Source organism: Notolepis coatsorum (assembly GCF_963971535.1).
Source record: "Notolepis coatsorum genome assembly, chromosome: 2".
Lineage (NCBI taxonomy): Eukaryota > Metazoa > Chordata > Actinopteri > Aulopiformes > Paralepididae > Notolepis > Notolepis coatsorum.
Genome location: NC_140166.1, coordinates 182,199,467 through 182,224,013, shown reverse-complemented (window position 1 = coordinate 182,224,013; position 24,547 = coordinate 182,199,467). Strand labels below are relative to the sequence as shown.

The 24,547-nt window shown below is 43.2% G+C and overlaps 3 protein-coding genes across 5 annotated transcripts in view; all 3 read right to left on the bottom strand.

Annotated features, from left to right (window-relative positions):
* Positions 1 to 95: 95 nt before the first annotated feature.
* pcsk9 (proprotein convertase subtilisin/kexin type 9) lies at positions 96 to 17,412 on the bottom strand. Of its 2 annotated transcripts, none has more exons than XM_084307996.1 (12): positions 16,879 to 17,412; positions 15,755 to 15,946; positions 13,821 to 13,950; positions 13,417 to 13,550; positions 11,041 to 11,182; positions 10,238 to 10,434; positions 3,899 to 4,082; positions 2,163 to 2,336; positions 1,625 to 1,869; positions 1,339 to 1,504; positions 996 to 1,162; positions 96 to 706 (listed from the first exon to the last, which is right to left on the bottom strand). In XM_084307996.1, the coding sequence occupies exons 1-12, from the start codon at positions 17,083 to 17,085 to the stop codon at positions 512 to 514; spliced, it is 2,133 nt and encodes a 710-aa protein (XP_084164122.1). In that variant the 5' UTR covers positions 17,086 to 17,412; the 3' UTR covers positions 96 to 511. The 2 variants fall into 2 exon arrangements, with proteins under 2 accessions (XP_084164122.1, XP_084164123.1); XM_084307997.1 differs by having other exon boundaries at positions 1,625 to 1,776; positions 16,879 to 17,411.
* A 2,959-nt stretch (positions 17,413 to 20,371) lies between these two features.
* Positions 20,372 to 23,359, bottom strand: bsnd (barttin CLCNK type accessory subunit beta; the record flags this gene model as incomplete). The annotated part of the gene is made up of 3 exons (XM_084308410.1): positions 20,372 to 20,480; positions 22,649 to 22,719; positions 23,183 to 23,359. The coding sequence occupies 3 exons, from the start codon at positions 23,357 to 23,359 to the stop codon at positions 20,372 to 20,374; spliced, it is 357 nt and encodes a 118-aa protein (XP_084164536.1).
* Positions 23,360 to 24,049: 690 nt separating this feature from the next.
* LOC311224247 (uncharacterized protein) overlaps positions 24,050 to 24,547 on the bottom strand; it is a 3,086-nt gene continuing 2,588 nt past the window's right edge. For both annotated transcript variants that reach the window (XM_084309151.1, XM_084309152.1), the window contains exon 3: positions 24,050 to 24,547. This exon is cut by the window's right edge and continues 470 nt beyond it. The gene's annotated coding sequence lies outside the window, so the exon portion shown is untranslated.

Here is a 24,547-nt window from a genome sequence, read left to right as displayed (position 1 = left end):
TTTTATATTTTGTGGTAAAGTTGTACAGTCACTTTGAATTCATTAGGCTAGTGTCAGAGAACTTAACTTATGAACATGTTTGTAATTAAAACTTTTTTTATTTTTTTTATAATGTATTATAAAAAGTACAAAACTATTGGTCACTCTTCAACAACAAAGACATGGAGTGCATGCATCGCATATAGTTTCTAAATAGACTCATCTCCAGCCCCACCCTCTTTTCTTTCTTGATCCTCCAATCACAACTCAAGAAAAGAGGGCGGGGTTTGAGATAGGTCAATAGCATACAGGACAGTGTACATGTGCATAATAAGGTAACATTCAGAGGTCTGAAGCATCAAAATACAATATTATGTTGATGAAGCGACATGTTGTGACCCACCCCTACAGCTGTATAACATGTCCAGAGATGCCTTGCTGTTGGGCAGTAGGTTGGAATGTGAGTCAAGGACGAGTGGCGACCCCCAACTAACGATATTCTGTTCCCACGGCGATGGGCGGAGGAAATGTATCACTGACTGGAGAGACTGGGCTCCTGTGACTTCCTGACACGACAGCATGTTGCAACACCAGCTGCGCCGTCCAGTCCCGTGGCACTGCGGACGAGGCAGGTGTTGCCCCTGGTTACTGGACCGAAGATGGCAGAGCCCCGAGAGACCGCACCACAGTCTGTCAGAGTCCAGCCAGGAGGACAGGACACCTCCACCTGGGAGAGGAGCCCAAGAATACATTAAAGAGACATGAAAAATGGGATGTTAGTTAATAATAATATAAATTATGAGCAAAATAAATGATGTAGGGGTGGAGAATGTGCCAAGGTCGGATGGGAATTGGGGGGGGGGGGGGTTGTAGGTAAGGAGGATCTTATGAGATACTTGACCGGGAGCGTGGGGGTGGGCGTGATGTGCTGCCAGGGCTTGGTGTGGGTGAGAACCCTGGCAGCTGAGTTCTGCACATACTGGAGACGAGGCATACATAATGAGAGATTCACACACCTGCTCGTTGTCTGTCGTTATGTGTTCCAGCAGGTGACACTCTAGAAAGGGGGCGTGGCAGCATACGGCACTCGACGTCGCCCCCTCTGTCGTTATGCAACGCTTTCGGTCACCATGGTGAGGACGCGAGTCAGGCAAGACGTCGGCGGCAGACCGAGAAGCACAGCCTGAGAGACGAGGAGCCAGATGCTTAGGTGAAACTGCATAGCAACACGCGGTATAGAAATAGTTCTCAAGTTGGGGGGTCCGAGCTTCCGAGGGAAGCGACAGCTGTGATTGGAGGATCATGAAACGAGGCTGGTTTTTGAGATGGGTCAGTTGTAAGTTAAAGTGGCAGTTTTACCCGTCAGGTGGTGGTGTACGTTGGCACATTCTGCATCCTGCCCAGGCTGAGTGCTGGCATGGACCTGGCAGCGCAGACCACTCAGAACGCAACACCGAGCTGCTGCATGTACACCTTTTCCTCCAGGGCCATTGAAGGCAACACAGTTCTTCTTCCCATCACTCTCCTGTAGACACACATACACAGAATTGAAAGTTTATCAACTAGGATATTCAAAGATTTGGTGAAGTTTGACTTCAGGTGAGACTGTTGTATTTATGCTGAACTACCAATGAGTTGAACTCACTACTGAGATGGTTTCTCCCTTGCGGACCCCATCGGGAGCATAGCTGGTGCAGCCCATCATCTCCTCACCATGACGACACTGAACCACTGCCTTGTCATTGGTTGTGGCCCCTGACCTCTGAGACCACACTGTCCGACACAGCAGCAGCTCCTCTACACACACACACACACACACACACATCAGTCCACCCAGAATAGACGGTGTGTGTGTTTGAAACCAAACACTTGGATTCAAGCCCTGGCTTCCTGCATGGTAACCAAAACATCTAACGGTCAGTCAAAGGTGAATGCTCCTGGCCATGGGAGATATTAGACTTATTAGGCATCAAATACTGTGTGTGTGTGTGTGTGAGAGAGTGATACAAACAATATCTCTTCGGTTTTAATCTATTAAAATGTCAACCTCCCATTTTATTTTCAAATTTTAACTGATGATAATTATTCAGTTAAATACCATACTGTTACTCGGTTCTTAGTATCCGTGTCATTAATCTATACTGAATATTTTAGCCTTGTATTGTGTGTGTGTCTCATCTAACCTGTGTTGTTGGTTGCAGGAGGCATGGCTGCCACCAGGTTGGGGGTGGAGAGGCGGAGTGCTTCAGGCAGAGAGAGGGGGTCGATTGTGTTTTCAATAGAATATCTCAACATCTTCTGGAGGACCTCCACTGATGATGCGTTAGGACTGGAGGACAGGATCACTGCTGCTATACCTGTACATGCAAACATATACATACAAAACCCAATAGTATAGCAATATGTATTATATCGTTAGCCTCATACGATAATTGCCTAAGTATTTTTTTTTTTTTCTTTTTTGCCAAATTGAGATTTCTGCCTAACTGTAATCTCCTTGCACTGCTACATCGCCCTGGATTAGTGCCTCAGCCAATCAGAACGCTTGTTACATAAAAAAAATCCCCATCTGCCTAACTCACTCGTGTGACTTGTGCATTTTAACGTTACATACACAGATGGCGATCGCATGACTTAGGCAAGTATAACAACTGCCTTAGTGTATGACATGTATGTACGAGGGGAAAATGCCTAAGTCACGACATATTTTGTTTAAAAGTCACCTTATTTTGTTAGGCAATGGTTGTGTTTTTGTATTTTTGCTAACTTGTTGATGCACCTTGTGGAATTTATTTTCAAAATATAAATTAAAGGGCGCAGTGGGCAAGGCGCTCGCCACTAACGCAGGAGACGCTGGTATCGAGTCCAGCTCTCTGGGTTGCTACCGGCTTGGCCGGCCGTCATACTAACACAATTGGCAGTGTTAGGGTGGGAAAGCCATCAGACTATACAATGCATCACTGTGCCTCACTGCATCACTGAGCACAGAGCGGCAGCTCCATAGTGGCAGGAGGCCGCGACTAGCGGCCTCCAGGCTCCACAACGGGGCAGCAACTGCTGCCAGACATTGACCTAGGACTAATAGGAACCCAAGGAGGACAATAACACTACCTGATGCATACTGCACCTTATGTGACACTGTGAATACTGTGAATATATATTTCAGTTAGTTAGATAGTTAATTATATTGACCAATTTGTTTACACTGCTTGTGGTGTTTTTACTACCTGTTTTTACTGTATTTATTTACTGTATATTTTATTCCATTTTTATTCTATTTTACTCTACTCTTATCCTAGGCAACTTGATTTGATTTGTGTTATTATTCTAATCTAATTTGTGACCTGTCCTGTCTAAATGTTTAACTGTTGAGCGATTTGCAGTGTCAAATTTCCCACGGGATAATAAAAGTATTTCTATTCTATTCTAAAAAAAAGCCGGTGGGTTGGGATTGGACGTTGTGGACAGCGACTCCTACAGGTTGGTTGGGTGACGCCGGTGCGGCGGAAACGGGAAGTAGCGGGGGCAGCGTGAGCCTCCCACGCGTTACTCCTCGCCACAGAGTTCGAGCTGCTGCAGTGAAAAGATGCGACAGGCTGCCTCCTTATGTACCGGAGGGGACACGTGATGCAAGGCTTCTATCATCACTACGGCCGACCAGTGGGAGGCATAGTCTAGCAAAGTTCAAGACAGGGGAGGGAAGAAATTGGATAATACGAAATTGGGATGGGAGAAAAAATAGAAAATAAGGAGAAAAAGTGGATCAAAAAATATATATAAATTTAAAACTCGTACACGTTTTTGGAAATTTGTTTTTTTTTCTTTTCCAAAAATCTTGAAAAATGACTTAGGCAATTATCGTATGAGGCTAACGATATATATTATACACGCATATATATGTGTGTGTGTGTGTGTGTACCGGCGGTGTGGGCGGCGGCCTGGGAGGTCCCACTGCGTGACGTGAAACAGGTGCTGCAGTCACTACTGGCGCTGATGATGTCATCTCCTGGTGCAAACAAGTCAACACAGCGGCCCAGGTTGGTGCCCCCTGCTCCCAGAGACATGGGCTTGTCTGCAGAGTTCATGGCTCCTACAGTGATCACCTTACAGAGACAGAACAGGGCTGTGAGGGTGAGAGTCGTGTTTTTAAAAGGGAAGGTTCTGGGGTTTTAGAACTCTTAGCACCAACTAAGCGCCCTCTTCTTAGACGTTCAAAAAAGGCTTCACACTTGAGGGTTTGTTTCTGGATTGGCACCAGCTTCCGCATGCTTGCAATGTTTAGATTAGATTAAAATGTATTGTCATTATTTACCTGAAATAAAAGAGAATTTTTTTTTACTAAAACAAACCCTAACTAACGTTACTGTCATGCACTTATACTATACTAACCTACATTGTAGCACTCAACACTTTGATGAACATTGTTACTCAGCTGATAGAGTTGTACCCTTCCTGCTGACTTGTCGTACAAAACTTGTAAGTCGCTTTGGATAAAAGCGTCAGCTAAATGTCAAATGTAAATACACCACAAGTACAGTACAAAGAAAAGAGGTTTGGCATCCAACCAGAGTAACAGTAAAGTACAATAGTGATATACAATGTACGGGCAGCGACGAGGGAAGGGGGGGTGCTGAGGGTGCTGCAGCACCCCCACCTGTTGGCAGGGAGTTGTAACTGCAAGGCAATTTTTTTTACACATCAATAAAAAACGTTTCTTTTTTTATTTAGGATTTTACTGTAAGCAGTCTAAAACATAGTTGTTTTTTAAATGGTTGAAATCCACCCTCTGTTTTTTTTTATGATATTTTCTGTGCATCTGATTCTGACCTGAAGCACAAACGCAGCGCACACACATCGCATGACGTGGATTGGGTGCGAAGGATCACGGTTGAGGTTGAACACAACAGTAATGGGTAACTTACTACTTGCGTCTCAAAACATTTCTAAAAAAAGAATATTATGATTTCTTTAACACTTTGGATGCCCAACCCGAGTTTTCTCGGGTTAACCCCCGAGGGTTGAATGCCCATAACGAGAATATTCGTTTTTTCTCTCTTTTTTTTTATTAGCGATCTGAATTCATATTTCATCAACCGAGTCTACCGTTGGTAAATCAGCCACTCCAGGCGCTCAGATGTGAAAAAAGCGCCCCCTATCGTCTCCCAGATGGTAATTCACCCTTTTGGATTGGACTCAATTAAAAGGCATGAGAAAAAAAGACCCGGACTCCACATTTTACTTCTCACTCATGTAACCGGGGTCGATCAGCTTCATGCTGGACCCTCAGAGCAGCGGGGATTATGTGTTTTTACAGTATACGCGGTGGATCAATAAAAGGATCGATTTTTGGAATGGCGATCAGGAATTGGAATAATCCATTTGGATACCATCTGATCTCGGGTAAGGAATCTATTTTACCAGTATTAGGATAATCGGACCCGTTTTCACGGAGATATAAGCTTTTTCTTTTTTTGTGATATGGCTGTTTGACTCTAAGAGCGATCAGGAACTGAGAATCGATTTCCAGCGCGCGGCACTAGCGTGCACACGTACACATATACTATCGATTTAGCGTTTATTTGAAAACGATTCATAAATAGGCAGACAAATGACAACGTTCTAGAATATTACAGTACGGGGCGATTATCATGGAATCCTCTTTTTTTTCGTGAAAACGAGGGGTTTTCTAAATGCTATGAAACGGAAATGAACCGATAAAAAAACGATCTGCTTCGACAATGTTGACTGGAAATAGGTCATTGATAATGCGACGGGCAGATTAGACACATAGCCATAATTTAAAACATAGATTAGGCGATATTAATGCTAACATTGAAGTGGATGTGGGCATTCAAGCACTAAATGTACGCCCCCTGCTGGGCATTCAAAGTGTTAATGACCCCAAAGCAAAATGGATATACCGTATTTTTCCAAGGCATATAAACAAAGTAATTTAGAAGCTGCCCCTGGGCATAACTACGGATCACCTGAGGCTGTATGTTGCTTTATCTTGCCATACAAGGGCTTGCTCTAAGTCTAAGAGGACATGATGAGAGTCCGAGTTCATCAAATCGTGGAAACTTTTTAGAGCTACTGTATGTACAATGAGGCACATCACATCCAAAACTGGCTAAGATCAACAATGCGCCAGGAGAGTCTTCTTCACATTGAAAGTGAGCTCAGAGACAAAGTTAAAGCAGAAAAGATCATTGATGCCAAGACGAAACGTCGCATTTGGTGCATTAAGGTAAGACAATGGTTTATCTATTATTGGATGCCTTCATTTGAACACTTAATTTGTACTATATATTAAATGAGTGGAGCTCGCCTCGCATAGCCTAGTGGGTGGGGCGGAGCTTCCTACAGGCGATATAGGCGGTTGCCTAGGCCCTAGGGCACCCCCCCAAAAAAAGATTATATAATTTTATTTTATTTATTTTTTTGGGCACAGTTTTTACATAAAAATAAATGTCTAACATAAGGGAAAATGAGCCAAAGATCTAAAACGGTCAGTCGATCTGAGCCTCGGCTTTAAGTGTTCACAGTGCATTGATGGGTATCGGTCAAGTGTTTACAGAATTGAGCGTCGAGGAAAGAAAGACTAACATTAGAGAACTATGAAGAGACAAACGCCATCCGCGTCGCAGTATAAAAAGAAGAAAAGAAGAGGAATACCCCATCATATGTATATATTCACTGTTAGGATCTATGGGTAACAGTACTGTATATTTGCATATCGTATATGTCACAAATGTAACTACTATATACCCGTATGTCCCTATGCCATAAATGTCATGTATGTTGTGTATGTCATAAATGTCACTATGAAATGAAAATGGGGGACCCTGATGTAAACAAGACAAACGTCTTTCTAGGTAGCCAGCAGGCTGAATGCTCCGCGACGCTGAACTGCCTGGGCCGGTCTGTCTGTCGAAGACTGAGGGAACCGCGTCCGGCTTCAGCTGATTAGTGGTCTTCTGGACAAACCTTCCACCCCCAACAACATAATCCGAGGCAATGAAGTGTTCGCTGCAGATCCTCCTTCCCTGTCCAACAGGCTGGTCGCGCCGCCTGAGTGCAGCCAGCCTGAGCCAACGTGCCAACAACACTGTTTTTTTCACTGGTAGTTTGTGGAAATTAACCAACTTTCCTCTCTTTCACATGGTAAAATTAGTTTGAACAGCCAGGAGCAATACAAACAGAACCACCACGGTCCCGTTGTTTTGTAGGCAACATTTTATTTACTGACTGACCCATTCACTATAGGCAGCTAACCAGCAGTGTATACACCAAACCAGCCCCATGACGTCAGCCATGACGTCAGCAACAAAATGGCGGCGCCCATGTTGAAAACAGGGATATTATATTTGATTTTTCAGACAAATAAGATAGATTTCACATTTGATTATAGAACCCTGTCTTACACAAGGTACACAACAAACAAACTAGGATCACATTGTTCACTGCTTCATCTCCACTTTAACAATTGTGTGTATTGAGCTGTACTGTATTGTACCCATTCTGCAATCTGTTAAATAAAATTTTCATTCATTCAAGGTGAAAGGTATGCAATTTTGTACAACTTCCAAGACCTGCCACACCAACAGCTGATGAAGCAAGCAGAGGCACTTGTACACACCTTAAACAATGGAGGGCAATCTGATTTGGATGGGAAGGAGCTGGCTCAGGAGTTGGAAAATGTGCCTGACTTGCCATCAAAGAGCATGACAACTCTTGAGTTGTTGAAATTCATACACACAAAGCAGCTCACGGAAATATATCCCAACTTGTGTATTGCTCTGCGGATCAGTGCAACGCTACCAGTAACTTCAGCCGAGAGGAGTTTTTCCAAATTAAAACTCTTGAAAACATACCTGAGGTCAACCATGGCTCAAGAACGCCTCAGTGGTCTGGCTGTAATCAGTATTAACCATGAGGTTGGTGGTCAGATTTCATATGATGATGTGATTGATGACTTTGCAGCGAGGAAGGCCAGAAGGATTGCTGTAAATGGAAACCAGTAGGAGCTACAGGCTAACCTTGAAGTGTGATGATAGGGAGTGGAATGTAAATAGTTCTTGAGACAAAGTGAATTTGTAATTTTTATTTGTTTGTTTATTTAGCATATTATATTTTGATTATATATGTGTAACATTTTACAATACATAATTTTATTTTAAAGCAAATTTGCACATTATTTTATTGTTTGTTATTGTTATTATTATTGATTGTTAGCTAAGTTGTTTGTTTTAATTCTTTAGTGTGCACTTTACATTTTCTTTGAAAGCAAATTTGCACATTATTTTATTGTTTGTTATTGTTATTATTATTGATTGTTAGCTAAGTTGTTTGTTTTAATTCTTTAGTGTGCACTTTACATTTTCTTTGAAAGCAAATTTGCACATTCTTTTATTGTTATTATTATTGATTGTTAGCTAAGTTGTTTGTTTTAATTCTTTAGTGTGCACTTTACATTTTCTTTGAAAGCAAATTTGCACATTATTTTATTGTTTGTTATTGTTATTATTATTGATTGTTAGCTAAGTTGTTTGTTTTAATTCTATAGTGTGCACTTTACATTTTCTTTGAAAGCAAATTTGCACATTCTTTTGTTTGTTATTGTTATTATTATTGATTGTTAGCTAAGTTGTTTGTTTTAATTCTTTAGTATGCACTTTACATTTTCTTTGAAAGCAAATTTGCACATTCTTTTATTGTTTGTTATTGTTATTATTATTGTGTGTGTTAGCTAAGTTGTTTATTTGTTTTAATTCTTTAGTGTGCACTTTACATTTATTCTTAGCTCTTGTTCTTGCTTGTAAAAAATAAAGGTGCAGTACTAAGATGTTTTGATTTTGGGGGGGGGGGGGGGGGCAGTGGTGAAGCTCGCCTAGGGCACCAAATGTGCTAGGTCCGCCCCTGGGTGTGTGTATTGACAAAAAAGGAAAAAATTTGCGCGCGAGGCGCGACATTGCCTCCTGTTCAGCTAGCGCGCCGCCTATGGCGTTATGACTTATCTCCGCACCCCCAACTCTGACTGACTTCCCGCATCGCTGTGTACGGGCGATTAAACTGGGTATAAAATATATAAATTAGTACTACTGGGTGTAGTGCTAATCGGATGTATGTACAGAGTTGTACAGTGATACAGGTATAAAGACAGTATGGTAGTAAGTAAGTAACTGCAGCGTTACTACAGTAGTAAGAGTAGGTAAGGGATATAGATATAGTATCTACAATTACAACTATATGTACAATTATTATGTGCCGGTATGTACAGACAGATGTGGATAGATATATATAGCATTATTGTAAATGCTATCATACAGTTATACAGAGTTGTATGGGTTATATATGCAGGTGCAGAGTACATGGGTAGACTCTAGTATGAGATGCTTGCAGTGTTGGTGCAAGTCAACAAATGGACTGTCAAGATTGCTTGGAAGCCCTTTCCTGTGTTATTTATTTGTACTATTCCAGCAGCTATAGAAGTAAAGGAAATGGCTTGCAGGCTATTTTTAGGGCAGGCCTAATGATTTCAGATCCCACTAACAGCAGGCAGGCTCGTGCTGATTTCTCAGAAGCAGCTGGTATGAAAACGTTTCAAATATCCTAAGAGGGAGCTGTTTGTAATCAATTCATAGTTGGGACGACAGCGGCTCAGGAGGTAGAGCAGTCGTCTGGTAATCGGAAGATTCCCGGCTCCTCCCAGCAGTGTGTCAAAGTGTCCTTGAGCAAGACACTTAACCCTTAACTGCTCATGATGAGCAGGTTGGCACCCTGCATGGTCGCCTCTGCTTTCGGTGTGTGAATGTGAGGCATAAGTGCCTACCAATATGACACAATGACACAGCTCATTGGCCACGGTTGTCATTTAATGATGATCACCTGTTATTTGATTATAATCACCTGTTTGCCTTCCAACATATCTGCAATGGAATAGTATACGTTTGTAAAACCCCTGAACATAGCAGTAGGTGAAACTGTGCACACCTGTGTGTGTGAGAGAGTGTGTGTGTGAGAGAGTGTGTGTGTGTGTGAGAGAGTGTGTGTGTGTGTGAGAGAGTGTGTGTGTGTGTACCTCGTTTATGTGAAGAAATCACTACTCCACAGGACATGCTACCAAATTAGGACATTTTTGATGTCCTGATTTTGTTTGACGAACTATTGTAGTGTGATGGTTAAGGTTAGGATTAGTTACAGAATACATGTAAGTCTATGTAATGTTGACATATTTCACGTGTGTGTGTGTCTGAACCTCTGGCTCTGATGCTGGTGAGTACAGACAGGCATCATCTCTGAAGTTCCCCGCAGCAGCAACAGCCACGGCTCCATTAGCCACCATCTCCCTGCACGCCGCATTTAATGAGCGGCTGAACCCACCAATGAAAGGCAGCAACACGACCACTGAGCCCACTGGACGAGCCAGTAGAATTGCTCGGATATACTCTATACCTAGAGGAAGAAGAGCGGAATACACAGTGAGAAAATCAGACATGACACTCACACACACACAATGGTGGAAGAAGTGTCTAAATACTTGATTTAATTCAAAGTAGAAATACCCTGATAGAAAAGTACTCAAAAGTTATAATTTGTACTAGAGTAAAGTAGACAGACAGCAGCTTGCACAGTGCAGGTGCGAAGGAATGGGAAGAACATGTGGTTAAAAAAGAATCACCCACACACTGCTCTGGCAATAAGGACATGTATTCACCACTAATGTTTCAGTCCTCTGGTACTTAAAAGTATAGAAATATAAAGGACTTTCATCAGAGTATAAGAGTATAAAGGACGTTCATCAGAGTATAAGAATATAAAGGACTTTCATCAGAGTATAAGAATATAAAGACTGTGAGGACTGAATAAATACACAACAAAAATCAAAGTATAAAGTGAGTGTAAAACACCTGTAAGTATAAAGGAAATAGAAAGCAAAGTAAAAAAAATATTATAAAAGAAAAAGTTTTTATAAAATGTATAATAAAATAATAATAATAGATAAAGGACTGATAGGATGACATAAGTGATAACTAAGTGACAGAATGGTGGTGTTAATACCTGCCAGGGCTCCTGACACAGTCCCTTTACCCTGACAGTTGAGCACACGCACAACGTTGATGCTGGTGCCCCTGGCAACGCCGGAGTCCCACCCACTCACAACCCCAGCCACGTGTGTGCCGTGACTGTCGCACTGACTGGCCTATAGAAGAGAGAGGTCACGCATCATAGTTAGGCAGTGGTATTGGTGTGTCCCATCAGTGAACTACACTCCCAATGGAGTGTTCTTAGAAGACAAACGGGAGTGCTATTTCTTATTTAAGAGGTATATATATTTTTTTTTTTATTATTCCCAACCCCCTTCCTGGTTGTTGCGCACTCCCCCCTACTGTTGGTCCGGGAGGCCGGAGACTGTCACATGCTTTCCTCCGACGCATGTGCAGCCAGCCAGCAGCCAGCCTGGCAGCGCAGATTCTCACCGGGAGAGTGTAACGTGTGGAAGGTCACACTACCTCCCTCCAGATCCTACCCTCGCTGTGCAGGCGCCCCGACCGAACTGTAGGGGTCGCTGTCCACAACGCCCAGGACCCACCCATCAGCTTTCCCACCCCTAACACTGCCAATTGTGTTAGTATGAACGACCAGCCAAGCTGATAGCAACGCCGAGAGCTGGATTCGAACCCAGCGTCTCCAGCGTTGATGGCGAGCGCCTTGCCCACTACACCACCTAGCCGCCCATTTAAGTGTTGTTGATGATCTGTGGAGGAGCTCTAGGCTTTCAGTGAGTGTGTCAATGGTTTGCTAGTGAGTTGAATTGGAAAACAAAAACATTTCAAACCTTTATTTCACCTCGTGAGACCCTGAGGTTAGTCTTATTTACAGTGATGACGAGCTTACAAAACAAAGACATCGTTTATCAGCAATTTCATACATATCCAAGTGTATCATCAGGGACCAGTCTCACCCAGCACATCACCTCTTTCAGCTCCTTCCCTCAGGGAGGAGATACCAGTCCATAAATGCTAAAAGCTCAAGATTTAGGAACAGCTTTTTCCCCCAAGCAGTCAGACTGCTAAACTCTCATTGACTGTCCCCTCACGTGCACCATGCACCTTACCTGGACTTGATAACTGATAATCTATTATGTTTACCGCTCATCATGCACTTTAAAATATTTCTGTTATATGTACAGTGTTATGTTATGTGTTACATGTATGGTTGTACTATGGTCATGTGGGAGCTCCCCTGAAATTTTGTTGTATACTTGTGTGCAATGACAATTAAACGTCTATTCTATAGGCACAATAAATAAGAATAAATCATTTAAAAAAATCAGTTAAGACAGTTACAAGTCGACACACTGTGGTCAGAGATAATACTTTTAAATGCAGCAAAAGAAGTAAGAACATTCAGCTAGAGTCAGTTGGAGGGCATTCCAGGTGTTAGAAGCATCAAAGGAAAAAGCTATTTGACCTAGTCCAGAGCAAACTTGAGGAACCCTATATGAACCGATCGGTCATTTGAACATTTAAGAGGGAAGTTTACCAATAAGGGCTTAATAAACAAATACCAATGATAGTTGGTTACACCTTTCAACCAGAGAGGGTGGCGCAGCGGACTAAGCGCTCGTCACCAACGCGAGAGACGCTGGTATCGAATCCGGCTGTCAGCGTTGCCTCCGGCTTGGCCGGCCGTCATACTGGCTCAATTGGCGGTGTCAGCGGGGGGGAAGCCGGTGGGTGGTAATCTGGTCGTTGTAAACAGCGACTCCTACAGGTCGGTCAGGGCCCTGCACAGCGAGGGAGGGAGATGTCGAGGGTAGTGTGAGCCTCCCACACGTTACACCTCACCAATGAGAGTCCGCTCTGGCAGGTGAAAATAAGTGGCTGGCTGACTCTGCATGTATCGGAGGGGACATGCGATAGTATCTATCAACCCTCCCTAGACCGAACAGTGGGGGGCACATGCGAGCAACGACCAGGAAGGGGAGGGTGGAATTGGCATAACTAAATTGGGATGGGAGAAAAAAACACAGAAAAAACAGGAGGAGAAAAAGTGGATCAAAAAAAATAAAGGACACAGTGGTGGGTACATATCTGTCACCTCACCAGAAATAAATCTGAGGGCAGAATGATGGATAGAGTCCAGTTGAAGCCGTAGCAATAGCATGCATATGAATCACATCACATTAGTGATGTCTCACATGGCATGACGGGCCAGTATCGGTCTGTTTGTGTAAATCTGTGCCTATGTATGTCTATCTACAGTATGTACACAATGTGTGTGTGTGTGTGTGTGTGTGTGTGTGTGTGTGTGTGTGTGTGTGTGTGTGTGTGTGTGTGTGTGTGTGTGTGTGTGTGTGTGTGTGTGTGTGTGTGTGTGTGTGTGTGTGTGTGTGTGTGTGTGTGTGTGTGTGTGTGTGTGTGTGTGTGTCACCTGTCTGTGAACTCTGACTCCGTCCTCCTCAGGAACGTCGTTGAAGTCGGTGATGAGAACACGTCCTTCTATCTCTCTGTGAGAACTCTGAACGCTGCCATCCAGCAAATACACCTCTGCCTCACCCCCATCATCTACACAGGACACACGATTGGAATAATTTGTGGGATTCATTTGTGTAGCTGTCTTGTTGACTACGAGAGAGAGGGGCACAGAGACTGTGTGTGTGTGTGTGTGTGTGTGTGTGTGTGTGTGTGTGTGTGTGTGTGTGTGTGTGTATGTGTGTGTGTTTGTGTGTGTGTGTGTGTGTGCGTGCGTGTGTGTGCGTGTGTGTGTGCGTGTGTGTACAAGCATGTAACCTGTGTTGTTGGCCATTGGATAAAGAGAGAGAGAGAGACACTCACTTGGAGGCCTGTAGTCAGCATCAGGAGAGCCCCTGTGAGGTTGCAGTAACCTTTGAAGATTCCAGGGAACACTCTGAGCAAACACAGAGGAATCCTCCTCTATGTAATCCACATGAGGGAGCTTCACCGCCTGGGTAGGGTACATTCAAGGTCAATCGACAAGCACATCCCCATGCTTCTTGGGTTCTGAAGCATGAATCTAGCTTCCAGAATAATAGTAGGTCAAGGGTGAGAGGTCAACCCTTACAAAAAGGTATCGTGGTTTTTCCATAATTCTTTGGTCACTACTATGATGGCAGTGACCAGGACATGATAGAAACACCATGATATTACTATTGGTATCTTGCTTGACATTGGATTATACCATGGTGCAAACATTGTACCACGATGGAATTACCTTTACCATGGCAGACCCATTTATACAATGGCAGGTATGGTGATATAACTGAAATTACCATCAAACTACCATGATACTTTTTGTAAGGGAATGGGTCAGGTAGCTCATAAAAAAAGATATTAAAAAAAATTTGAATTTTTTTTATTACGTCATGTATTCCTACTGGTCTTCAATTGTGATATTTCACTGTTATCTTTTTTTTAAACTACTTTTTCTCCCCATTTAAAAATGTTCTCCCATCCCAATTTCGTATTATCCAATTCTACCCTCCCCTGTCTCGAACGTTGTTAGACCATGCCTCCCACTGGTCGGCTGCAATGTGGACCACGCCTTGCGTCACGTGTCCCCTCCGGTACACGAGGAGGCAGCTGTCGCATCTTTTCACCTGTACAGCGCGATCTCTCAGCGGCGAGGAGTAACGCGTGGGAGGCTCACGCTGCCCCCGTTGCTTCCTGATTCTGCTGTACAGGCGCACCAACCGACCTGTAGGAGTCGCTGTCCACAACGTCCGATCCCCACCCATCGGCTTTCCCACCCCCTAATACTGCCAATTGTATTAGTATGAACGACCAGCCAAGCCGGAAGCAACGCAGAGAGCTGGGCTCGAACCCAGCATCTCCTGCGTTAGTGGCGAGCGCCTTGCCCACTGCGCCACTTAGCCGCCCTGATATTTCACTGTTATCTTTGGCTAAAGGGGAATTTCAACGATTTATGACCACAAGCCTATCGTTCTGCTGTGAGGAGGACATGTGTTAAGTTAACCCTTTCACTACCACACTACAGAAGGTTAACCCTTTCACTACCACACTACAGACCGTCTGTAGTATGGTAGTGAAAGTGTTAACCTTCTGTAGTGTGGGGTAGTGAAAGGGTTAACCCTTTGTCGTGTGGCAGTGAAAGGGTTAACCTTCTGTACTATTGTCGCAGTGAAAGGGTTCATCATTTGGTAGTGTGGTAGTGAAAGGGTTAAATGGACATGAAACCTACCAACATGTTCCCCGTGATGGAGGACGCTGAGCTCTCGAGACACACAGGACACGTTTCAGGTCCAATTATCACACGTCCTCCTCACACAGCAGAACATGATTCAGGTTTCAAATCTGCTGAATGCCTCTTTAACCCTTTCACTGCCACACGGCATCATCCGCGGAGCTAATGATGGAGCATCGCCGTCGGTTGTGTGATAGTAAAGAGCTAACCTTCTGTATTGTCACAGTGAAAGGGTTAACCGGCTGTCGTGTGGCAGTGAAAGGGTTAATATCCCCACCAGAATAACCTGCTTCTTTCGAAAGCACCTTTCATTTCATTACTGTTGATGAAACCCCTTTAATCACTTGAACTGAATGAAACTATTGGATTTCAAACAACTATATTTGAATGAAATCCACAGTGCCGTTTTTATTCTCCAAGTGTAAAGATCGTTATTTATTAAGTGACCGAGAAGGTGCACAAGGGAAACAGATAACAGGGTCTGGGGTTAGAGGTCAGGGGTTAGAGATCAGGGGTTACAGGTCTGGGGTTATAGGTCTGGGGTTACCATGTGCAGGACGTCACTGCTCATCTTAACAAGGAAGCCATGGAAAGCTCCAGAGTAGCTGTGAAGGATCTCCAGAAGGTATCCTCTCCTGGCTGCCTGGGCCTGCAGCCTCCTGATGGTCCTCTGGGTGTGGGACTCATGGGTCCCCTTGCGCAGGACCACCAGGTACTGGCCTGGCATACGCCATGCTGCCTGGAGTACACACATGGATTTATTAGCACATTTATTTGACTCTCTCTCTCTCTCTCTCTCTCTCTCTCTCTCTCTCTCTCTCTCTCTCTCTCTCTCTCTCTCTCTCTCTCAGACTTGAGTGGTGTATCGTCTGCCCTTGACAAAACCAGGATGTGTAAAGCTATAGTCAGTGAGCCCTCTGAGCAACAAGATAGATTAAAGCTATAGTCAGTGAGCCCTCTGAGCAACAAGATAGATTAAAGCTATAGTCAGTGAGCCCTCTGAGCAACAAGATAGATTAAAGCTATAGTCAGTGAGCCCTCTGGGCAACAAGATAGATTAAAGCTATAGTCAGTGAGCCCTCTGGGCAACAAGATAGATTAAAGTGAGTCAACAAGATATATCTACACGCAGTGGTTCTCAACAGGGGGCCCGGGGGCCCAAAGCAGAAGCTGCCACGGGGTCCTTGATATGATAGGAAATTATTGAAAACATGAATTAATGCTTCAATCACAAAACATCAAGACATACACAAAGTAATTATTACACAAAATAAATAACTGTTAATATTATACAACAATAGCCATTTTACTCTATGTAGATGTTACATATATGTGTGTTATGGCTGGGTAAAAGGATTTAAATATTTGACGACTACTATTAAATGTAACTGCATTGGAGTCCTACAGACGGCCACAACGATCACAGGTTATCATGTCTCTTGTTGGGGGGGGGGCTGGGATATTTCCTTGGCCACATGGGTCCTTGGGGGGCCAAACAAATTAGAACCAGTAGTGTACATGTCATCACTTTCTTCCCATGCATTTAGCTGTTTATAAACTATAATGCCTATACCGACTTTTCCCAAGTGGACGCAGCCAGCCAGATAACGCACGAATGCGTTCGCAGCCAGGGACCACAATTTGACATAATAAGTATAGTCTCAAGATTACCTTGTTGCACCTGAGGAATTCGGCGGAAGGTTCTGTCCCAGATTCCGGTTGAGTTGCGTCCTTGCGGATCAGGTCCAATATCATCTCATCCTCCTCTGAATAGTCCTGCGCGCTCATAGCCTGAAGCATGAATGCGCACAAACAGAGCGCCCAGCCAACCAATTCTAAGGGGCAACGCATTCTTAAATCCTGTAACAGGTTGACCATGAAATTATACAATTGCTCTGGATTACCAATTGCAAACCATCAATAGGCAATATCTCAGATTATTTTAAAATATCGCAAATGTGCTCAGTGGTTTATGTCCGTCTGCCGTGCGCCTTGCACTCCAAACAATGTGATGACGGCTCCAACACATTGAGATCTATCCGGATTTGGAAGGGAAAAAATAACAATTGATAGTTATAATTCAAGGCGGGGACTGGTGACGTCTGGGGATCTCACGCCACCACTTTTGTATCGAATGATTCTTCTCTGTTCAAAACACCTCCGCGTGCCACTGAAGTGGAGTCATACTCATATTTCATGGTTGAGATGATGGGGTAGTCTTTTTCTCAAATCCCTATCCGTCCCCGTTCAGTTCTTCATCACATCTGTTACTGTTATAGGCTTGCACAATATAATGAGGACATGGTCTATTAATAGAACAATAGGCCTACCTTCCTTCCAATATTCAACTGCATCTATAGGCTAACCTACTTAGAAACCGGGTTATTCACTGGGCTAATTAATGGGTCTACAGAAAACTGCGTGGTTGTGTGTGGAAATTATGTGTTATATTTATTTCTATACATGTATCAGTCCTAAGAAATAGCGTCTCTGTTGGGTATTATGCACCGCTTTTATGTGGCTGCTGGGAACATAACAGAACACTGATTCATCTCACTCAACACTCTCTCTCTCGATGTTGAGCACAACCATTACCAGAAGTTTGCAAACAGCGCCATCTCCTGGAACACCCATGCAAAGACTTTATTTTTCATTTCACAATGTGCAAACCCAGTATGACAAACAGGATCACCACTGTGCAGGGCCATGCAGACATTTGGGAGGGGGGGGGGGGCTCAAGCTAATAAAAAAAAGGGCACTCACCCTGGTAAACAGACTATTATCACCCTGATGTTGCCACACCGCCGACAGGCTAAACCACATGTGTCAAACTCAAGGCCTGCAGGTCAAATACGGCCCACCTGGCATTTTCAGCCGGCCCCCCCAGACTGAATGTGCATATAATTAATTCTGGCCCGCTGCCTCGCCTAGGCATAGTTCAGCTGGCTTGTGAGACTAATCAAACGCAGCTCGGTCTCAATTCGCAGCAACACAAAATTATTGACTCGTCAATGAAAACGCACAGAGCATTATCTGCACCTGCATCGTGTTTTTATTGAATAGAAATGCATCAACCCTGCTTCCGTGGGCCATTGGAGGAGGACCCAACATTTAGCCTTCAGTTGTATGGTATCATTTGTATATACTTTCGCTTGTAAAAGCTTGTCAGTCATCCGTTTTCACTCGAATCAAGCTGTGGTGTTATTCGGTTGCATCCAATTTGACCTTATCAAGTGAATTATTGCTAAGTCATCATCAAGTCCATGGACATCATTAGTTTTGGGCAAGATAAGTGAAAGCTGCGGTAGAAAGACATGCTGAGGTGAGAGATGTGTGTGTGTGTGTGTTCCACTTAGTTCAGGACCAGTTTAAATTCACATACCTCCTCTGAAATCAAAGCAATGGAAATAATTGTTTTGCATGAGACCAGTGAACAGGTGAGAGATGTTTTGTGTGCTTGCGTACATGTGTATTCTACTTTGTTCTTCAATAGTCCAGGACCAGTTTAGCCTAGAATTGCTCATCTTGCAAACTCTTGTGGGTGAATAATTAATTGAATCCTAATATATGTAAAAATAAAATATATATATATATATATATACTGTATATATCCATAATAAGCCAATTATCCATAAATTATGCCTCATTACCCACCTATTAAACAGCCCTTATTGTATTCATTGAGGTACCAGAGAATGAACAGAAGTGCATTTACATATTGAACTGGTATGCATACATTGAAATGATAAACAAAATGACCAATTAAGCTAGTAAACCTCAGAAATCCGCACCTTTTGACACCACTAGGCTAAACGAAGTGTGCCCCCTGTGTAGGTAATTACTCATCCGTGGGCCAAGAGGTAAACTGGAGCAGGGCTTTTTAAAGAGGGGAGCCGGTGTGTCTCACCATAGGGGCTGGTGTCGGCCCAAGACCAAACGGCCCTAACGCTCTTCATCTCCTTCATAATGAGGCCACGCTCTCCACACCCCAACTCTGCCCACGTGGACTTGGGAGAGCAGAGTACTTTTTCAATTGACGTGGTGTATTTTTTGGTGGACACTACTACACATTTCCCTCTTCATATTTTCCTACAGCTTGCGTTCTCAGGACTTTCTATCCACCTCAGTCCCACGAGTTCGTACTGAGTTTGGGAAGAGGGCTTTTGTCTACTCTGCTCCGTTTACCTGGAATGGACTTCAAAAATCTCTTAAAACTCCAGGCTTTTATTACTTTGCACAGTTTTAAAACACTAATTACTGACCGTTTAATGACCGATATGGGAGTGTGCAAATGCTTCTCAGGTTAAGCATTTGCTCTCCCGGGCTGTTGCTTGCTCCTTTTATCTTTATCTTTTTGTCTATGTTCAGGTTGTTGTTTTATGTCAGGTGTTGCTCGAAAAAGAGCTCTTTGAGCTCAAGCTTCTTACCTGGTGAAATAAAGGTGAAATAAAAAAAAATATATATATATATTTGATAGACTCTCAATCAAAAATAAAGAAAATATTGAATACAATTAACACCAGCCAAAGAAAGGGCAATTTTTTACTTTTGAGGGCAAAATCGCTTCGGCCCCATCCGTGCACGTGCCTATAGCTCTGTGTGTGCAGGCTGAGACCAGGCCTATAGCTCTGTGTGTGCAGGCTGAGACCAGGCCTATAGCTCTGTGTGTGCAGGCTGAGACCAGGCCTATAGCTCTGTGTGTGCAGGCTGAGACCAGGCCTATAGCTCTGTGTGTGCAGGCTGAGATCAGGCCTATAGCTCTGTGTGTGCAGGCTGAGATCAGGCCTATAGCTCTGTGTGTGCAGGCTGAGACCAGGCCTATAGCTCTGTGTGTGCAGGCTGAGATCAGGCCTATAGCTCTGTGTGTGCAGGCTGAGATCAGGCCTATAGCTCTGTGTGTGCAGGCTGAGATCAGGCCTATAGCTCTGTGTGTGCAGGCTGAGATCAGGCCTATAGCTCTGTGTGTGCAGGCTGAGATCAGGCCTATAGCTCTGTGTGTGCAGGCTGAGATCAGGCCTATACAATGAAGGATTGTGAGGAAAAAAAACAAGAAACAACCATGATGCATCCTCCTACTGTCCCGAACCCCTGAGCAGCTCCCTGGCCTTGATATGACAGATGAGGAATTCTCCACCTTTCCCACCAGCGGCCCCACGTTGGGAGATCACACCAGGTGCAGCGTGGGGCAGCTATGACAGTGACTGGCCTGGACAGCGGGGAGGAGACTGGTGCCAGCCTCTTCACCATGGAAACACAACGGTGTCTCGGCATGACTGAATGATTTAGAAAAGAGGAAAAAGAGAACAAGTTAGGTTACCACCACTATTACATGTTACTATTACATGTTACCACCACTATTACATGTTACCACCACTATTACATGTTACTATTACATGTTACCACCACTATTACATGTTACCATCACTATTACATGTTACCATCACTATTACATGTCATTATTACATGTTACCACCACTATTACATGTTACCATCACTATTACATGTTACCATCACTATTACATGTCATTATTACATGTTACCACCACTATTACATGTTACTATTACATGTTACCAGTACCACCACTATTACATGTTACTATTACATGTTACCACCACTATTACATGTTACCATCACTATTACATGTCATTATTACATGTTACCACCACTATTACATGTCACTATTACATGTTACTATTACATGTTACCACCACTATTACATGTTACTATTACATGTTACCATCACTATTACATGTCATTATTACATGTTACCACCACTATTACATGTCACTATTACATGTTACTATTACATGTTACCTCCACTATTACATGTCACTATTACATATTACCACCACTATTACATGTTACTATTACATGTTACCTCCACTATTACATGTCACTATTACATATTACCACCACTATTACATGTCACTATTACATATTACCACCACTATGACATGTTACTATTACATGTTACCATCACTATTACATGTCACTATTACATGTTACTATTACATGTTACCACCACTATTACATGTTACTATTACATGTTACCACCACTATGACATGTTACTATTACATGTTACCATCACTATTACATGTCACTATTACATGTTACTATTACATGTTACCACCACTATTACATGTCACTATTACATGTTACCACCACTATGACATGTCACTATTACATCTTACCACCACTATTTCATGTCACTATTACATGTCACTATTACATGTTACCACCACTATTACATGTCACTATTACATGTTACTATTACATGTTACCACCACTATGACATGTCACTATTACATGTTACCACCACTATTACATGTCACTATTACATGTTACCTCCACTATTACATGTTACTATTACATGTCACTATTACATGTCACTATTACATGTTACCTCCACTATTACATGTCACTATTACATGTTACTATTACATGTCACTATTTCATGTCACTATTACATGTCACTATTACATGTTACCTCCACTATTACATGTCACTATTACATGTTACTATTACATGTCACTATTACATGTTACCACCACTATTACATGTCACTATTATATGTCACTATTACATGTTACCACCACTATTACATGTCACTATTACATGTTACTATTACATGTTACCACCACTATTACATGTCACTATTACATGTTACTATTACATGTTACCACCACTATTACATGTCACTATTACATGTTACTATTACATGTTACCACCACTATTACATGTCACTATTACATGTTACCACCACTATTACATGTCACTATTACATGTTACTATTACATGTTACCACCACTATTACATGTCACTATTACATGTTACTATTACATGTTACCACCACTATGACATGTCACTATTACATGTTACCACCACTATTACATGTCACTATTACATGTCACTATTACATGTTACCTCCACTATTACATGTTACTATTACATGTTACCACCACTATGACATGTCACTATTACATGTTACCACCACTATTACATGTCACTATTACATGCCACTATTACATGTTGTTACCACCACTATTACATGTCATTATTACATGTTACCTCCACTATTACATGTATCAACAGTTTCATCTTTTCATCTGTTCTTCCTCTTCCCTGTCCTCACCTCATCTCTTGTGTTTCTGGATCTACCTCTGCTCTGTCAGATCATCATTAATTTCCCCATAAGCATAATGTTGTTAGTGTCTATAACAGTGCAGTCTCTCTCCCACCACTGAGCTATATTACTCTGATACACGAACAGGCCACAGCAAGTTTATGGCCCGAGTGATTGCTTACTGCTGATGGGCCGTTAGACCAGTGTGTGTGTGTGCGCGTGTGTGTGTGTGTGTGTGTGTGTGTGTGTGTGTGCTGTGCACGTGTTTGTGTCTGAATAGATCTGTGTGTATGTGTGCACGTGTGTTCGATGGTACCTCTGGTGTTTAGCTTCAGTTGACGTATCCTCTAGTGTCCTCTCTTCCTGGATCTGAGGGACTAGCGTGACCTGACACACAAACACACAGAAACCATTAGTAATTCCATTTTCTACCCAATAACAGAAACAGACAAACACAAAATCTGTATTTGATATGAACACGCACACACAGTTTTCTCTACCAAAAGGTAAAGGGGCTGGCGCACACACATATCTTTAGGAGGGATGATTAATCTAATTTCCACCCATTATTTTCTTGTGTCAGGATGCTCTGATGAAGGCCACTAGAGCAAAATGTTTGTATGTTGGTTGACACGGCCAAAATAAATAGGTGACATTTTGATTAGTCAATGATCTTTGTGTGTGTTTGTATATGTGCGCTACTTCTTTACCTTTGGACATCGGACCTACAACTACAACTGTAACTCAGGCTAAGCACCACAAACAAACAAGGAAACTATAAGAGAAATGTTTATAGTTTCCTTGCCAACAAACAGGAAGTCCTTTCGGACGTCAAGAGGCGTTGCTCTACCTTTGGGTAGCACTGGCACAGGCTCCACGCAGTCCCGATGGCCACCATGGCGACGCCCAAGGTGCAGAGCGTGGCGTAAATGTGTGGTCGCTCCTGAATCATGATGAACATGGCGACCGCCACCACACACAGCCCTGCTGCTATTAATCCATAACGATATGGCTTCCCTTCCACCATGCCAGCTGCACTGCACTGTGCGTTAATTCATTCCCTGTCTGTACACATTAAAAAATATAGCTTTAAAGAGATGCACCTGAACTGGCTTTTACTGTACTAGTTGACTGTATGGAGGGTTGAGAGTGAGACTATGTTGCTCTGTGTCAGGGTTTGAAGGTGAGGGAGGAGAGATTCAGGTTAGGGTTCCACTCTGCTAGCTATTACTGCCTGCAGACAGTCTGGACTGGCAGGGCGGGGGGGTCTAGGATTGCAAGTGTGTGTGTGTGTGTGTGTGTGTGTGTGTGTGTGTGTGTGTGTGTGTGTGTGTGTGTGTGTGTGTGTGTGTGTGTACGTGTGTACGTACGTGTGTACGTGTGTACGTGTGTACGTGTGTTTGTGCCTGATGGGTCACCTTGCCCCAAGGCCTGCCAGTAAAAAAAGAAAGAAAAAAAGAAAGAGGATGACGACTCAACTTCTCTTCCTCTAGTTCTCTCTCCTCAATTGCAACTATGTTCTCTCCCAGAGCGTGCTGTAAGCCCATGGCGAGGCAGCCCTACCATAATAGATGCATTTAACATGATGAAGTGTTTACAGACTGGAGTCGTGAGTGGTAAACATTTCTCCTCTATGGGTCTTAAAGGCTCTGTTCTCAAAACAAAATGATTTATTATTTGTAACTGTGACACCACCCACAGAGAGCTTGATGGCTGTTCATTAACTCGTGTTTATAGTAACATCACCGCACAGCGTTAACATTGGAGGTTTCCTTCCAACAGTGGATACAAACCTGGTCGAAAAAAAGCATTGAGCTGTTAACATTTGTGCTTTTCGACAAGGCACTTTGCTTTTGGAACAAGCTGTCAGAGTAAATCTTCTGTAAGGTTATTACTGGACAGCATGTAGGGGGGGGGGGGACATAGTAAAGAAAGTTCCTGTCGTGTGTAGAAAGTTGTGCAGGCACAGCAGTAGATCACATAGAGACAGATCCCAGTAGGCCTCTGTAGCCTTTACAAGTGGCTGTATCCTAACTTCAGATCTACAACGTTCTAACTCTACGCTTCCTGCCAATACCCCATTTACTCCGTGGTTAAGAGTTACATAATGCCCGTCATCTCGGGGGAAGAATCGGGGGCCCTATAGGCGTGCGTGTACAACATTAATTTCCACCCACCCATTTCATCCCACAGAGAGTCCATCCCACCAGCAGCA